This window comes from Bufo bufo, chromosome 4, assembly GCF_905171765.1.
Source record: "Bufo bufo chromosome 4, aBufBuf1.1, whole genome shotgun sequence".
NCBI lineage: Eukaryota > Metazoa > Chordata > Amphibia > Anura > Bufonidae > Bufo > Bufo bufo.
The window spans coordinates 167,094,793-167,113,855 of NC_053392.1; the positions used below are offsets into that span (position 1 = coordinate 167,094,793).

The 19,063-nt window shown below is 42.4% G+C and overlaps 1 protein-coding gene across 2 annotated transcripts in view; it reads left to right on the forward strand.

Annotated features, from left to right (window-relative positions):
- The window catches only part of RNF13 (ring finger protein 13), a 112,945-nt gene that overhangs the window by 68,171 nt on the left and 25,711 nt on the right, over positions 1 to 19,063 (forward strand). For both annotated transcript variants that reach the window (XM_040428077.1, XM_040428079.1), the window contains one exon: positions 4,383 to 4,473. In XM_040428077.1, coding sequence (XP_040284011.1) covers positions 4,383 to 4,473 — 91 coding nt within the window. The remainder of the gene's footprint in view (positions 1 to 4,382; positions 4,474 to 19,063) is intronic.

The window sequence follows — 19,063 nt, forward strand, 5'->3', positions numbered from 1 at the left end:
TATGAACAGTTTGCAGATTCCTTTCCACTACTGTTAAAGGCAGTGGATTTCTTATCTGACACTACGGCGGACTCAGTCAGGCTTACTGCAAGGACAATGTCACTGGCCAATAGCTCTAGGAGAGCACTATGGTTAAAATCATGGTCGGAGGATATTGGCTCCAAAGCCAACTTATGTAATATTCCCTTCTACGGAGAGTTTCTTTTTGGGAAAGATTTAGAAAAAATTCTGGAGAAGGCTTCTGATTCAAAGTAAAGTTTCCCAGAAGATAAAAAGAAAATAAACAAAATTTTTTCATTTTAAAAAAACTGATCGGTTTCAAAATAAAAAAGGGAAAACAGAAATCTACCAAATAAAGAAAAGGGATTTTTATTCAACTCTCGTAATAACGACTCATCCAAAAAATTACGCCAGAGATCCGTTGGGGGGGGGGGGGGTTTGGGGGGGGGAAAGATTGTGAGTTTGTAGAATCCTGGAAAAAAAAATTCTCCAAACCCTTGGTTGATATTCTTTGCCAGGGTTACAGGATTCCCTTTCTCAAGGTTACCCCCCACTAGATGTGTGAGCACTCCAGTCCAAAGCTCAGGGTCTCTTCAACTTTGTCTGGAGAAGAGGATTCTGGATTTAGTCCAGATGGAAGTTCTGGTACCAGTACCATCAAATCGGTCTGGGTTGCTACCCCACGGTATTAATGGTACCCAAACCCAGCTGGAAAATGCATTTAATCATAAACCTCAAAAAATTAAACAAGTCAATAAAATACGAAAGGTTCAAAATGGAATCTATCAAATCCACGGTCAGTCTTCTACAGGAAGGTGTATTTTTAGCATCAATGCATCTAAAAGACGCATATTTCCATATGCCCATTCACCAAGATTCCCAGCAATACTTAAGAATAGCGGTGTGGATTCAGGGCCAGCTAAAACACTTCCAATTTCAGGCTCTTCCCTTTCGGTATAACGACATCGCCCAGACTTTTCACAAAAATGAACACGTCTTAATACCATACTTGGACGATCTTTTAATAGTGGACGATACCAAAATAGACCTAGAAAACAATCTTTTGAAAACCAGAGACATATTGAAGGACCTGGGATGGATCATAAATTGGGGGAAATCCCAGATTCTTCCCACGCAAAAGATAGTGTTCCTGGGCGTACTGTTGGATTCAGTCAATCAGATGGGTTTTTTGCCGGAGGACAAGATACAAATGATTCAATCACAAGAGTTTTCAGGGGGAAAAAATACCATACTATCCGTCAAACTATGACCCTCATCAGTTCCCTAACATCATGCATCCCAGCAGTGAAATGGGCCCAATTACATTCTCGACCCCTTCAGAGACGCATGTTACATAACTGGGATCGAACTCGGGAATCATTAGACAAGCTGATTCTAATCCCAGAAGGAAATCTTATTATGCCTAAAATGGTGGGAAAAAATGCACAACTTACAAATAGGAGTCCCTTGGGTTGTGAGGAATCTGTTAATTCTAACTATGGATGCCAGCCTCTGGGGGGGGGGGGGAGGGGCTCATCTGCAAAGTATGTTGGCCCAAGGGGAATGGTCTCAAGTCCAGAGGAGACAGACTTCAACCTACAGATCAGACAACAAAACAGTAGTGGCATACTTAAACCATCAGGGGGAACAAAAAGCAAAATCTTACACTCCCTAACCAGCAGGATTTTCTTCTGGGCGGAAAATGTAATCTCTCTATCAGCAGTCTTTCTAAAAGGGACACAAAACGCCAGGGCGATCTAAGTCGCAAAAAATTGGATCCAGGGCAGTGGAGTTTAAAAAAACGAGATATTTGACACTCTTGTCAAAAGATGGGGTACTCCACAAATAGATTTACTGGCAAACAAACAGCGCGAAGTTGCCAGTTTACTTCTCGCTGAATCCAACGGACAGAGTGCGGGAACCGACGCTCTTGCGATCCAGTGGAGTTTTCATTTAGCTTATTGCTTCCCACCACTGCCTCTAATTCTGAGTGTCCTGAGGAAGATGAGAGGACAGAGCGAAAAGTAATCCTGATAGTACCAAACTGGCCGAGGAAATCATGGTATCCACTTCTGTCAAGAATGACCAAGGAGGAACCCTGGGTTCTACCGTGGTCCGAGGATCTTCTAACACAAGGCCCCATATTCCATCCCAAAGCAGTAAGTTTACACCTGTCAGCCTGGATCCTGAAAGGTTAATTTTAAAATCTAAGGGCCTAGCCGACGCTGTAGTCAATACCATGCTAGCCAGCAAGAAAAGGGTGACTAATGGGATATACCAAAAAATCTGGAAAAAATACATTTCTAGGTGTTCTCAAAATCCTTCAACTACAGTGGGTAACATTCCATCAATTCTAGATTTTTTTTTTAACAAGGGATTAAAACCCAGCACCCTCAGAGTGCAAATTTCGGCCTTGAGTGCTTCTTTAGACGAAAAGGTAGCCTCTATCCCATGGATAATACGAAATCATGACAGGTGCTGACAGACTTAGGGCTCATGCACACGAACGTTTTTTGTGTTCCGTATACGGGCCGTATTTTGATTTCGTATACGGAACCATTCATTTCAATGGGTCCGCAAAAGATGCTGACAGCACTCTGTGTGCTGTCCGCATCTGTTGCTCCGTTCCGTGGCCCCGCAAAAATTATGAGGCATGTCCTATTCTTGTTTGTTTTGCGGACAAGAATAGGCATTTCTATAATGGGCCTCCTGTTCCAGTCCGCAAATTGCGGTAGGCACACGGGCAGCATCAGTTTTTTTGCGGACCGCAAAAGACTGCGCGGTTGTGTGCATGAGCCCTTAGACCTAGAATAAGACCTCCAGTCGCCCCTTGGGATTTGAACCTAGTTCTTTCAGGGCTCACTAATCCCCCATTTGAACCTTTGGAGATGGTGAACATTAAGCACTTGACCCTCAAGACTGTATTTCTTGTCGCAATTACCTCGGCTCGCAGGGTTAATGAAATACAAGCTTTTTCTGTTAAAGAACCCTTCTTAACTGTTAGAGATAACAGAATTATCTTGCGATTTGATAACTCCTTTTTACCCAAAGTAGTCTCTGACTTTCACAGGACACAGGAAGTTATCCTTCCTTCATTTTGTGAAAACCCCAAGTCTGAAATTAAAAGAACTTTCCACACTTTGGACGCAAAAAAATGTCTTGAAATATTTATCTGAGACTAAAACTTGGAGGAAATCCAAAAACCTCTTCATTCCTAGGGGGCAGGAGGCTCGTCTCCTCAGAGCTCCCTCAGTGCGCCTGCGCCGATGACATCATCGAAATAGAAGACGTCATCGGCGCAGGCGCACTGAGGGAGTTCTGAGGAGACGAGCCTCCTCATCTCAGAGCGCCTGCGCAGATTCAACACGGGCGCGCGATTTTTGAAATGCCGACAGGGCTGGCCGGAGGAGGAGATCCCGGCTGGCCCTGTCAATCAACAAGAGGAGGGGGCGGATTTCTGCAGCAGCTACCAGCAAGTAGACGCCCTACTTGCTGGTAGAGACCGAATTTGCATATGATAAAACTTCGTTTTTTGACTAAACTGCTGGATCAAAGTAAGGAACACTATTATATTTTCAGATATCGCTATATAACTAATTTAACTAGCCCAAAAAAAAAAAAACACTTTAGTGGGGTGACAGAAACCCTTTAAAGAATAGAAGTTGTGTGGTATGAATGTTGAAATTTTAGGGCCTGTCAAGTCCAGAGGACACTGAGGATGGCAAGGAGGTTGGCCCTTTTTGAAGCTTCCTGTTCCTGCCTGGAAGGAGGAGGAGGATAATCTCATTGTAAGGTTCTGTCATGGAGGTTTCTTAAAAAGGGAAATACCGGTAAGACTAATTCAGTTTTTTTAAATTACAGGCCATTTTGTGGGTAACCAAGAACACCAAATAAATAATTTGGTTGTAATTGGTTAATTTGATCGTTTTGCTACTTGTACGGTCACTCTGTACTCTGATGCATCCAAAGCACAACACAGCCACACCGTGCGGCAGTACACTTGTAGTCTGAAGCAAAGAGCATAATTAGATGTAATGCACTGGGACCACTAGATCTAAATGAAAATTAAAAAAATTTGTCTTTGTAAAAAGTTTGTGGCAATCTACTGAGTTATTTTTAATTTTAAATCAGTCTTTTCTCTAATTTTATTAATTCACTTGTGTTATCTCATTATCTGCCGTTGGTGTAACATTTGTACTGGTGAATAGCTTCTTATTGACTTGCATTGATCAAAAATGGTTTTGAATGAAACGGAACCCAATATGATCAGAATATGCCTAAAGTAAATGCCATGGGCATATTGGCATGTTTTCTCATAGAATTTAAAATTGTAGCATAATACATGAGTAAATATATACATACACACATTTTATGTTTTTCAGTTGACATTCTCAAGAAAATTGACATTCCATCAGTGTTTGTTGGAGAGGAGTCTGCAAAGATTATGCGAGACCAATTTACTTGGGATAAAGGGTAAGGGTCTAGTGGTTTTTGCTTTGATCAATAATGGTGTACATGTGCACATGATGGAAAGTATAACAGGTAACAACTACATGAGTGCTTCTAGAACTTGAATTCCCTTCTAGGAAAGTATGTTGGTCATGCCATAGTGTATGAATTAATGGATCCCAGCTCTTGTTGTTCCTCTGTCGGTCCTCCCATGTATTGAGTACCGCTGAAGATGAGAGTGCAGTGATATAACAGATGAATCCATTCAATGATTAACCCCTTCACACCTGCCATGCGGTTATATACGTCCTATCTGCACATGCCCCGTGCAGATAGCACGTATATAAACGTTATAGCAGCTTTTTACAAAGCTTAGATTAAAGCTTCTGCCGCTGTCACGGACAGTGCAGAGTGCAGTAATGCCGGCAAGGGACCAATTAGAGTGGTTCCTTGCCGACAATCGATTCGAATCTGATCGTGGCAGTGTAAAAATGCTGGTTTTAGGCTCTGATCTGACGGAAAAATTTAAAAGTTGATTTTCTGATATAAAAGTGACATACCATGAATAAAAGCAATATAAATTTGGTATCACCATAACCGTATCAACCCACAGAATAAAAGTACGGTATCTTATCGAATATACCACATGGGGAACACCATAACAAACAAAAATAAACACTGGCTTAATTGCAATATTAGCCCACTTCACCACATAAAAAATTTAATAAAAAGCGATCAAAAAGTCATATGTACCCAAAAATGGTACTATTAGAAACTATAGCCCATCCCGCAAAAAATGAGCCCCCACACAGCTCAGTCAACCAAAAAAAAAAGCTATGGCCCTTAAAATCTATTTAAGCTAATTCCATGTTAGAAAATGCAGATGCTGCTCCTTTCCTTTTGAATTCAGCCGTCTGCCCACAGAGCAGTTTGTGACCACATTTGGAGTGTTGCCCCGTATTCAGGAGAAAATGGGTAACAAATTATGGGGTGCATTTGCTCCTGTTATCCCTTGTTAAAGTGAAAAATATGGCCTTAAGGGACTTTTTCTTGTAAGAAATATATATATATTTTTATCTTCACAGCCAAGTGTTAATAAATTATTATGAGACACCTCTGAGGTCAAGGACTTTTTGGGGGTTTCTACAGTAGGGGTGCCCTAGTGTGCCTTCAAATGACATGATGACAAAAAGCCATTCCAGCAAAATCTGCTCTCCAAAAACCATATGTTACTACTTTCCTTCTGGACCCTGCCGTGTGCCAATACAGCTGTTTACGAACATAAATGGGTTGTTTTTGTAAACTGCAGAACCAGGGTAATAAATATTGAGGTTCGTTTTGCGGTTATAGGAAAAATTGGATTAAAATTAAAAACCTGCACAAAAACTGTAAATTTAAAATTTCACCTCAATGTTCCCTTAAGGCCCCTTTCACACGAGCGAGTATTCCGCGCGGATGCGATGCGGGAGGTGAACGCATTGCACCCGCACTGAATACCGACCCATTCATTTCTATGGGGCTGTGCACACTAGGGCTGTCGAATATAATCGATGCATCGATGCATCGCGATTCGACCCCCGGCGATTCTGCATCGATGCGGTTGCTTTAAATAATCGATGCATGTTGACAGGGCCGCTGATAGGTACAGCTGGCCCAGTTGTACCGGGCCCGGCCCCCCCCCCCGCTTTCTACGTTTTTTGTTTTTTTTTTAAATCGCCGCTCAGTACTACCTGCCTGCTTGCTGTGCCTGTAGGGACTATTTCCTCTGTTTCGGGCGCGGAAGAGTATCTCTTCTCTTCTCTCTCCCGCGCCCGCTCCTCTGCTCTGCTCAGTCCCGGAATCAAGTCCCGGCCAGCTTGTCGGCTGTTTTTTTTACCGCCGCTTCCGGGTAGGTCTTCTGCGGGACTGGGCGTTCCTATTTGATTGACAGGCTTCCGACCGTCGCATACTGTGCGTCACGAGTTGCCAAAAGAAGCCGAAGACCGTGCAACATCGACTGTGTCAGGTGGGGGTCAGCGTCTGTGTCAGGTGAGGTGGCCAGGTGGGGTCAGCGTCTGTGTCAGGTGGGGGTCAGCGTCTGTGTCAGGTGAGGTGGCCAGGTGGGGTCAGCGTCTGTGTCAGGTGGGGGTCAGCATCTGTGTCAGGTGGGGGTCAGCGTCTGTGTCAGGTGGGGGTCAGCGTCTGTGTCAGGTGGGGGTCAGCGTCTGTGTCAGGTGGGGCCCCCTGATCACCCCCCTGTCATTGATTACCCCCCTGTCATTGATCAACCCCCTGTAAAGCTCCATTCAGACGTCCGCATGATTTTTACGGATCCACTGATAGATGGATCGGATCCGCAAAACGCATCCGGACGTCTGAATGAAGCCTTACAGGGGCGTGATCAATGACTGTGGTGATCACCCCATATAGACTCCCTGATTACCCCCCTGTCATTGATTACCCCCCTGTCATTGATCAACCCCCTGTAAAGCTCCATTCAGACGTCCGCATGATTTTTACGGATCCACTGATAGATGGATCGGATCCGCAAAACGCATCCGGACGTCTGAATGAAGCCTTACAGGGGCGTGATCAATGACTGTGGTGATCACCCCATATAGACTCCCTGATTACCCCCCTGTCATTGATTACCCCCCTGTCATTGATCAACCCCCTGTAAAGCTCCATTCAGACGTCCGCATGATTTTTACGGATCCACTGATAGATGGATCGGATCCGCAAAACGCATCCGGACGTCTGAATGAAGCCTTACAGGGGCGTGATCAATGACTGTGGTGATCAAAGCTGCATTGACGGATCCGTTCTTCCGATCTGCGCAGACCTTTAAATCTGTGAAAAAAATAAACACCGGATCCGTTTTTCCAGATGACACCGGAGAGACAGATCCGGTATTTCAATGCATTTGTCAGACGGATCCGCCTGACAAATGCATCCGTTTGCGTCCAGATTGCCGGAATCCTCTGAAAAACAAGGGGACTTGGGTAATAATCTTGATGCATCGTGATGCATCGCCGAATCGAATCGTGGACTTGATAATCGTAATCGCATCGAATCGTGAGACGAGTGAAGATGCGCAGCCCTAGTGCACACGAGCGGTGATTTTCACGCATCACTTTTGTGTTGCGTGAAAATCGCAGCATGCTCCTCTTTGTGCGTTTTTCACGTAACGCAGGCCCCATAGAAATGAATGGGGTTGCGTGAAAATCGCAAGCATCGGCAAGCAAGTGCGGATGCGGTGCGATTTTCACGCACGGTTGCTAGGAGACGATCGGGATGGAGACCCGATCATTATTATTTTCCCTTATAACATGGTTATAAGGGAAAATAATAGCATTCTGAATACAGAATGCATAGTAAAACAGCGCTGGAGGGGTTAAAAAAAAATTAAAAATAAATAAATCACTTAACTCACCTTAATCCACTTGCTCGCGTAGCCCGTCATCTCCTTGTGTCTCCTTTGTTGAAGGACCTATGGTGAGCATTAAATACAGTTACAGGACCTTTGATGACGTCACTCCGGTCATCACATGGTACGTCACATGATCTTTTACCATGGTGATTCACCATGGTAAAAGATCATGTGACGTACCATGTGATGACCGGAGTGACGTCATCAAAGGTCCTTTACCCAGGTCCTAAAGAAAGGAGACAGAAGCAGATGCCGGCTGCGCTATCAAGTGGACTAAGGTGAGTTGAACATTTTTTTTATTTTTTTAACCCCTCCAGCCCTATTGTACTATGCATTCTGTATTCAGAATGCTATTATTTTCCCTTTATAACCATGTTATAAGGGAAAATAATACTATTTACAGAACACCGATCCCAAGCCCGAACTTCTGTGAAGAAGTTCGGGTTTGGGTACCAAACATGCGCTATTTTTCTCACGCGCGTGCAAAGCGCATTACAATGTTTTGCACTCGCGCGGAAAAATCGCGGGTGTTCCCGCAACGCACCCGCACATTTTCCCGTAACGCCCGTGTGAAAGAGGCCTAATTCTTTCGGAACACCGAAAGGGTTAACCATAGTGTGTAGAACCAGTTTTGAATAATTTGAGGGGTGTAGTTTCTAAAATGAGATAATTTATGGGTGGTTTCTATTATATAAGGACCTCCAAAATGACTTCAGAACTGAATTGGTCCTTGAAAAAGTCGTTTTTTTAAATTCTAAGCCTTCTAATAAACTTGAATTTTCAAAATGATGCCAACATAAAGTAGACATAGGGAATCTTAAGTAAAAACTATATTTTGAGGTATCACTATCTGCCTTTTTAAGGTGTAGAAATTAAAATTAAAATTTTGGATAAAAAATATATAACATCGACCCATATTTGCCCCTAACATAGTATAAGATGTCACGAGAAAACAATCTTGGACAAGAAAAAGACAAAAAAACACAGCGCCTCATGTGTGGCACCGCCTTATAAATAATATAGTCTTACGGTGTGTAATTCGCTTACCGGATGCTGTTGTGAAGAGTCACAACAGCTGTATATGCCTTAGCTGGTATCTATCCCCATCAGCATCAGGGAATGCCGTGCTGCTGCCTGGGTCTCTTCCTGTCTCGATGGTTCCAGGAAAGTTTGTATACAGAAGATCATAAAGTGTGAGACCACTTTCCGGCGCTGCTGGCATATAGATGAATCCTCAGGATTAGTAATATTCTTTTGAGTTCAAGTCAACGCGTTTCAAGGGCGAAGCGCCCCCTTCGTCAGGACAATTAACTGAATAAAGATTCACTTGCTCTAGGGGTATTTAAAAAGCTATTTTGGCGGGTTAATCTGGGGGAGGTTCAGAGGCAGGAGCGGGCGTGTTTAGTATAATGAAGCTCCTAGTCTGTGGACCTCGTTACCAGAGCCCTTCAATCATATTCAATTGCATTAATTAGGACATAAGGGAGACACATTAGTATCCAGTGTGACACATAGGGGGATACAAGCTTCAGTGGCGCTGAATCGAGCGCTCCATATTATAGCTTAATCCATAGAGAATAATAAAATTAATAATACTAATAATGAAAACTGCTTTACAGCGCTGGCTTCCTAGTGGTATCGCAGCGCACGCGGTCCTCTCACACAGAGCCATTCTCATCTACCTGCACTCTCTGTATGCGTGCGGCGATCCTGTGAATCTCCAGCGCTGCAAGATCTCCAGACCCACACGTATACATGCGGCGATCCTGTGAATCTCCAGCGCTGCACGATCTCCATACTCGCACCCTCACAGCGCACACAGTCACTCTGTGTAGCGCTGGGGTTCGCCTCGATTCCTGTTCTCTGCACCAACGTAATACAGCAGCCCTGTGGGGTTCGGGACCCTTCTTTCTCAGGAGATAGGATTCATATCCATGGCATTATCAGAATTTCTGGCCGCACATATATATATAATGGGGGTAAGTATAAAATATATATAACATATGATTAAAATTCTTATAAAGAGTGTGTGGCCATACTAGAGGGGCAGAACTAATATAGGGCATTAGATATATAAAAGAATACTAAAATAGATATATATAATAAATCTCTACATAGTTCCATATTTGTGGCGCAGATCAAATACATGAACTACCAGAGAGCACAATTAATGGAGGACATTAAATGAATAAATACATAATTGTAATTCTTCACTAAAATAAATAAATATATAAATGGATCATGTGCAACAAAAGTGTTATGTATGTTGGACACTATCCGACTCTGTACTATTAACCCTAATTGAATACATGAAATAGTAGGGAAAGCAGAATTATGGTAGGAAGGACAAAAAATTATTATTGTGGTGGACTTGAATTGGATTATTGGGGGGGGGGGGGTTGGCTCCACTTATAGTATTAATATTGACAATTCCTTTTGAGAGGACAAATATGTGTTTTTGCCCCATCCCCCCCCCCCCCCCAATTTACTTTCTTTCACTATGCAGATATACCACCATATATACCAGTATCCATGTTTATACAACTATGTAAATTCAGACTAGACCGAAACTATATAGACCCAAATATTAGGACTAGACAGAACCAATATAGATAAGGAAGCTGGGAATAGAGGTCTATCGAAAACCAACACACACACAGACCAGTACCTGCTATTTGATTCCCACCATCCTCTAGACCACAAAATGGGAGTCATCCAGACTTTACACCACCGGGCAGAGAAAATCCCCACCAGCACAGAGGCCAAGGCGAAGGAATTCAAACACCTCAGAGGGGCACTTAAAACTTGTGGGTATCCAGTTTGGGCCTTTGTCAAAACAGAAGGAAGGAGAAGAGAGAGCATCAAGACTACCAGTGAGGGCGAGAAGCATGACAGACGCAAGAATATGGTTATCCCATATGTAGCTGGGGTGTCTGAGAAACTCAAAAGGAATAGGTTGCTAGTGGCACATTTTGTATTTGATCCGATAGGTCTACCGTTTTTTTTTTTTGTTTTTTTTTTAAATTTTGGGTAGGTGGTAAAAATACGGGATACATGGTGTTTTCGGAGATAAAAAATTGTTTTTTTTATTTATATACCCTTTTTTTTTGTATGCATTCTTGACAAGTGTTCAGTTTTTTTGTAATCTCAGGGAACGAATCATATGTGATCTGTTCGTAGTAAATCGTATCACTGAGAATATTCTGTGCCTTTTTCGTAATCCCCATAATTCTGTATAACCAATCCCCCTCCCTTATCTGCAGGCCGAATGATTAATTCCTCATTCTTTTTTAATGTATCTAGTGCCTGCATTCAAACCCCCCCCCCCCCCCCCCCCCCGGTAGACCTATCGTATCAAATACAAAATGTGCCACTAGCAACCTATCACAGTTCATGGATATACAGTCAGGTCCATAAATATTTGGACATAGGCACAATTCTAAATTTTTTTGGCTCTATACACCATCACAATGGATTTGAAATGAACAAGATGTGCTTTAACTGCAGACTGTGTGCTTTAATTTGAGGGTATTTACATCCAAACCAGTTGAACGGTGTAGGAATTACAACCGTTTGCATATGTGCCTCCCACTTGTTAAGGCACCAAAAGTAATGGGACATAATAATAATCTTAAATCAAACTTTCACTTTTTAATACTTGGTTGCAAATCCTTTGCAGTCAATTACAGCCTAAAGTCTGGAATGCATAGACATCACCAGACGCTGGGTTTCATCCCTGGTGATGCTCTACCAGGCCTCTACTGCAACTGTCTTCAGTTCTTGCTTGTTCTTGGGGCATTTTCCCTTTAGTTTTGTCTTCAGCAAGTGAAATGCATGCTCAATCGGATTCAGGTCAGGTGATTGACTTGGCCATTGTACAACATTCCACTTCTTTCCCTTAAACTCTTTGGTTGCTTTTGCAGTATGCTTTGGGTCATTGTCCATCTGCACTGTGAAGCGCCGTCCAAGGAGTTCTGAAGCATTTGGCTGAATGTGAGCAGATAATATTGCTCGAAACTCTTCAGAATTCATCCTGCTGCTTTTGTCAGCAGTCACATCATGAATAAATACAAGAGAACCAGTTTCATTGGCAGCCATACATGCCCACGCCATCATCATGCTTCACTGATGAGGTGGTATTCTTAGGATCATGAGCAGTTCCTTTCCTTCTCCATACTCTTCAAGATCAACTTGTACCAGAGTGATGAGGTCTCATCTGTCCATAGGATGTTGTTCCAGAACTGTGAAGGCTTTTTTACATGTCTTTTGGCAAACTCTAATATGGCCTTCTTGTTTTTGAGGCTCACCAATGGTTTACATCTTGTGGTGAACCCTATATATATTCACTGTGGTAAAGTCTTCTCTTGATTGTTGACTTTGACACACATACACCTACCTCCTGGAGTGTTCTTGATCTGGCCAACTGTTGTAAAGGGTGTTTTCTTCGGTCATCCACCACAGTAGTTTTCCGTGGTCTTCTGGGTCTTTTGGTGTTGCTGAGCTTACTGGTTGTTTTGTCCACACCTAATGTTTTTTTCTATCTCTCAGATTTTTTTTTTTTTTTTTATTATTTTTTCAGCCTAATGATGGCTTGCTTCACTGATAGTGACAGCTCTTTAGATCTCATCTTGAGAGTTGACCGCAACAGATTCCAAATGCAAATAGCACACTTGAAATGAACTGTGGACCTTTTTATCTGTTCATTGTAATTGGGATAATGAGGGAATAACACACACCTGGCCATGGAACAGCTTAGAAGCCAATTGTCCCATTACTTTTGGTCCCTTAACAAGTGGGAGGCACATATGCAAACTGTTGTAATTCCTACACCGTTCACCTGATTTGGATGTACATACCCTCAAATTAAAGCTGACAGTCTGCAGTTAAAGCACATCTTATTCGTTTCATTTCAAATCCATTGTGGTGGTGTATAGAGCCAAAAATGTTAGAATTGTGTCAATGTCCCAATATTTATGGACCTGACTGTATATCGACAACCTTATGTAAAAAAATTACCAAGCTACCTCCACGACTCGAGTCAATTAATTCGAGAATTAAAACCGAGTGGAAGGATACATATGGCCTACTGACAATGGACGTCACATCCCTTTTATTATAATATTGAGCACGATATAGGAATAGTGTGTGTAAAAACGGTCTTGCAAAAGGATGCTACATTAACACCCCCCCAAATAGAATTCCTCCTTGAGAGTCTACGCTTTATACTCCAGAACAACTATTTTATATATAACAATACTATACAAGTCTATCACCAATGTAAGGGGACCACTATGGGGACGCGGGTAGCGCCGGCTTTCGGAAATCTATTTATGGGGGAATTCGAAGAAATAATCTCTAATCACCCCGATTTCCAGAAACAGATTGTATATTAGAAAAGATACATTGATGACTTGTTCATCATCTGGGACGGGAACGAAGATACGGCAAAAATATTCTGCGATTCTTTAAACGGAACAGACTGGGGAATCTCCTTCACCCCGAATTACAATAAAGTTGAAATAGAATTCTTGGATATCATTTCCTGCCATAACCAGCTAAGTACAAAAACGTATTTTAAAACAGTAGATACCAACAGTTATATTCACTATTAACCATCTCACATGTCATTCTACCTATGTTATCTACCTTATTGAATGTGGATGCGGCCTACAATATGTAGGCCGTACCACACAAGCCTTCCACTGTCTGGTGAACCAACATAGGTATAACACATCCACAAACTAGATCTGAAGCATGGGGTCTCTAGACATTGTGCGTCCACCCCGGAAAAAGATAAACACGAGATAAAAATTACCCCCATTGACTTCATACCAGAGAACCCGTTGAATCGCTTTGAAAAACTACAGAAGAGGGAAGTATATTGGATGTACCAACTAGATACACTAAGCCCACGAAGCTTGAATGAAATCAGTGAGACTATTTTATGATGACAAAAATAACACATATAAAATAAAGATTACAAAATAATATATATCCATATGTCATTTAGATATATAAATAGGCAAGGACACATGATTATATATCTTTGTACAATATTTCTATAAATCTTTCTATAGAGAAACTTAGCTGGATCCGCTTTCTCTGGGTGAATCCTTTTTTCCTTATCTATATTGGTTCTGTCTAGTCCTAATATTTGGGTCTATATCAGTTTGGTCTAGTCTGAGTTTACATAGTTGTATAAACATGGATACTGGTATACATACATGGTGGTATATCTGCTAGCAGATACTCATGATCTGCATAATGAAAGAAAGTAAATGGGGTGGGGTAAAAACACATTTGTCCTCTCAAAAGGAATTGCCAATAATAATGCTATAAGTGGAGCCACACCCCCCCCCCCCCCCCAATAATCCAATTCAAGTCCACCACAATAATAATTTTTTGCCCTTCCTACCATAATTCTGCTTTCCCTACTATTTCATGTATTCAATTAGGGTTAATAGTACAGAGTTGGATAGTGTCCAATATACATAACACTTTTGTTGCACATGATCCATTTATATATTTATTTTAGTGAAGAATTACAATTATGTATTCATTTAATGTGCTCCATTAATTGTGCTCTCTGGTAGTTCATGTAATTGATCTGCGCCACAAATATGGAACTATGTAGGGATTTATTATTTTCCCCTCCATGACGGCACCTTACTTGGAGATTATCCTCCTCCTCCAGCCAGGAAGGGACAGGAAGGTTCAAAAGGGCCCGTTTCCTCACTTATCTTCATTGTCTTCCTGTCCCTGCCAGGCGGAGGATAGGAGCTACCTTTGCGCTCCGGTCGGGAGCTATCGCAGGATGGCGGGTGCATTGCGCCAGCCACGGGCTTACCTTGGGCAAGCAAGTCCGTTTTCATGGAGTGCCTGCCGCGGTCCTTTTTTGTTTAAACCAGGCTGCGGCACCCGGACACTCAAAGGAGCACTTTCGGGTTCTAGGCCGTCCGCTGCCCGAGATTCTCGGCTCCGGCGGGTGACGTCACTCGGGGGCCTAATAGTGTTGGCTTGAGAGTTGCCGGCCTGGATGACGTCGGAGGTCCTGGGGAGACTTCCGGCCATACGTTTTTTTAAAACTGGCGCCCTGGTCAAGTCGGATGTCGGCCTCTGACCAGAGAAATTACAAGCATTTCTGCAGCCTCAGCCATCCACACATATGGATCCGGAGGAAGCTATGGACCAACCTGTAGCAGTGAGTGACATCTAGGTTGTGAGTATGGAATGCTGCTTGCACATGCTGTTAATAGGCCTTTCTCATCTTTTCCCCTTTTGTATGGAAGAGTGACAAAGACATTTCTGTGAAACCTAAAATAGCGCAAAAATCGAAAATTCTTAGATGTCGCGTATGTTCTGTTAAACTCCCCGATAATCATGCTAAAAAACGTTGTGAAAAATGCATTGATAACATTGTCAGGGAAGAAGTCCAGTCTTTAAGAAAGGAACTGCAGGGTATGATTAAACAAGAAATAAAATCTTCTTTTTCAGATTTTTCTGCAGCCGCTAGTGTACTATCAACATCAAAACAGGGGTCCAGGAAAAAATCGCCCTTAAAAACCTCTACATCTTCCGATGTTTCTTCAGATAGCGATGAGAGTAGTAGTAATTCTGACTCTGATGGCGATTTAAAAATTACTTATTTTCATCTGACGATATAAACGATCTATTGAAAGCGGTCAGGGATACCATGGAGATTAAAGAAGGAAAAAATACATAGATCCGCCCAGGATAGAATGTTTTCAGTATTAGAAACCAAGAAAAAAAGGGTATTTCCGGTACACAAAAATCTACAGTCTTATTTTGAGGGAGTGGAAAAATCCAGACAGGAAAGTTTTCCTACCTCGAACAATTAGGAAAAGGCTCACCTTTAGGAAAAGGCTGTCCTAAAATTGATGTATCACTCTCCAAACTGGCTAAGGGTTCTTCCTTACCGTTTGAAGATACAGGATCATTACGTGACCCTATGGATAAAAAAGTGGATGCTAACCTTAGAAGAACCTGGGATGCGGCTTTATTTAAACCTAATATCGCGGCTGCATCCATAGCTAGATCCCTAAAAAGTTGGCTGGTACAACTGGAAGCATTACTAAAATCCAATACCCCATACGAAAACTTTGCAGACTCCTTCCCTCTCATTAAAAGCCGTAGATTTTATTTGTCCGACGCAACAGCGGATTCTGTTAGACTGACCGCAAGAGCTACGGCCCTAGCTAATAACTCTAAAAGGGCACTTTGGTTAAAAGCTTGGTCTGGAGACACAGGCTCCAAGGCAAAATTATGCAACATCTTGTTTTATGGTAACCTTCTCTTTGGTCAGGACTTAGATAAAATTCTAGAGAGAGCCTCTGATTCCAAAAGAGCTTCCCGGAGGATAAAAAGAAAAGGAAAACTCCTTTTTTTTCGTCCCCAAAAAAAGGGTAGTTTTCAAAACAAAAGGAGTAAGACAGAAAACTGGAGATCGGGAAAACAGAAAGGGAAGGGTTTTATGTTCTCTCCCCGTTCTGAGGAATCTTCCAAAAAGTGACGCCAGAGCCCCAGTGGGGGGGGAGACTGGGAAAATTCGGGGAGTGCTGGGAAAAATACTCATGCACCCGCTGGTTATTAAATACCCTCCACGAAGGGTACAGTATTCCCTTTGTCAAAAGTCCCCCCACTCTATTTGTTCAAACTCCGGTTCAGAGCTCGGAACCTCTTCAGCTTTGCATGGAGCAAGAAATCAAACTGCTAGTTCAGATGAACGCTTTAGTTCCGGTACCGACGAATCAAGTCTGTCTGGGCTGTTCCAGTTTTTTTTTTTTGTAAGAAAACCGAACGGGAAAATGCGTCTCATCATAAATATGAAAATCCTGAACAAGTCCATAAAGTACGAGAAATTCAAGATGGAATCTATAAAAACCACGGTCAAAGTTTTACAAGAAGGGGCGTTTCTAGCATTCATAGATTTAAAAGATGCGTATTTTCACATACTCATTCATCCAGAGGCACAACAATTTTTGAGAATAACTGTGTGGGTCCAAGGGCATCTAAAACCTTTCCAGTTTCAAGCACTACTATTTGGGATAACAACTGCCCCCAGGCTTTTTACAAAAATTATGCTAGAGACGATAACCCCTCTGAGAAAGGAGAAAGTAATGATAGTTCCATACCTGGACGACCTTTTGATAGTGGGGCACTCCCAGAAAGACTTAGAAACCAATCTATCCAAAACGATACTCAGTTCCCACACAAAAAAATAGTTTTTTTGGGAATTCTCATAGACTCAGTGAGCCAAAAATGCTTTTTACCAGTAGAGAAGATCACAAAAATCCAATCCCAAGTAAAACAATTCAGACAACAAAAATCCCACACCTTAAGACAAACTATGGCCCGGATAGGGTCTTTTACAGCTTGCATCCCGGCAGTGAAGTGGGCGCAAATACATTCCAGTCCTCTTCAGAGATTTATGTTAAAAATATGGAACCGGAAACAGGATTCCCTGGACAGACTAATAGCGATTCCGGATCACATTCTGTCCTCACTAAAATGGTGGGAATTAAGTTCAAACCTGCAAAAGGGAGTACCGTGGATAGTGAGAAATCAGTTGATCCTCACCACGGATGCCAGTCTGTGGGGCTGGGGAGCACATCTCCAAGCATTGTCGGCCCAAGGGGAGTGGTCCCAATCCCAGAAAAAATACTCATCAAATCACCAGGAACTTCTGGCGGTGTGGGGGGCTCTAAGTTACTTCTCAGAGGAGCTAAAGGGTTCCAATGTACAAATAAGATCCAACAATAAGACTGTTGTAGCATATATAAACTACCAGGGAGGAACGAAAAGCGAGCAACTACAAGCCCTAACCAACAAAATTTTCTTGTGGGCAGAGGAGAATCTCCTCTCCCTATCAGCGTTTTTTGTAAAAGGGACGCACAACATCCAAGCGGATTTCCTCAGCCGCAGGAAATTAGATCCGGGGGAGTGGAGTTTAAAAGAGGAAATTTTTCAAACCTTAACACAAAAATGGGGTCTTCCCCAGATAGAGCTTTTCGCAAACAAGATAAATGCGAAATTACCAACTTATTTTTCCCTAGATCCGAGAAGTGCAGGGAAAGATGCACTGGCTCTTCCTTGGAAATTCCAACTGGCATATTGCTTCCCACCTCTGCTTCTGATTCCAAGGGTACTCAGAAAAATAAAAGAGAGGACCAATGTAATTCTAATTGTTCCCAACTGGCCGAGGAGATCTTGGTTTCCTCTCCTGGCAAAAATGTCCACGGAGGAACCATGGATTCTACCCTGGTCAGAAGACCTCCTAAGTAAAGGGCCGGTTCTTCACCCAAAGACGCAAAGTCTGCACCTCTCGGCTTGGATCCTGAAAGGGCAGTCTTAAAATCTAAGGGTCTATCTGACAGAGTAATCAATACCATGCTAGCCAGCAAAAAAAAGTCACATATAGAATTTACCGTAAAATCTGGAACAGATATGTTTCCTGGTGCTCAGAAAATCCTTCTAACTCAGCGGGGAGTATTTTGTCTATTCTAGACTTTCTCCAAGAAGGCTTTAATAAGGGTTTAAAACCTAGCACTCTTAGAGTACAAATTTCAGCATTATGCGCCTATTTAGATGAAAAAATAGCATCTAACCCGTGGACCCTTCGCTTTATGAAGGGAACAGACAGGCTCAGACACCGGAGTAGACCTCTGGTCGCTTTGTGGGATTTTAAACACTGTTCTTTCCGGTCTCACTAAACCCCGTTTTGAACCCTTGGAATCTGCAAATATCAGATATCTGACCCTTAAAACATTATTCCTAGTGGCCATTACTTCTGCACGTAGGGTTAATGAGATACAGCCCTTCTCAGTTAAAAAACCCTTCATGATTATCAGGGAGGACAGAATAGTTCTGAGATTCGACTATTCCTTTCTACCTAAGGTGGTCTCGGAGTTCCATAGGATGGAGGAGGTGGTTCTTCCCTCAGTCTGTGAAAATCCCAGATCTAAAAAAGTCTTTCACACTTTGGATGTCAGAAGGTGTGTTCTGAAGTATATATCGGAAACTAAAGATTGGAGAAAATCTAATAACCTCTTTTATCCAATTCTTAGGGGGTAGGAAAGGATTAAAAGCGTCCAAACCTTCTATTGCACGCTGGCTAAAATCGGCCATCTCAGAAGCCTACGTAGCAATAGGAGAACGACCCCCGGTAAATATCAAGGCTCATTCTAC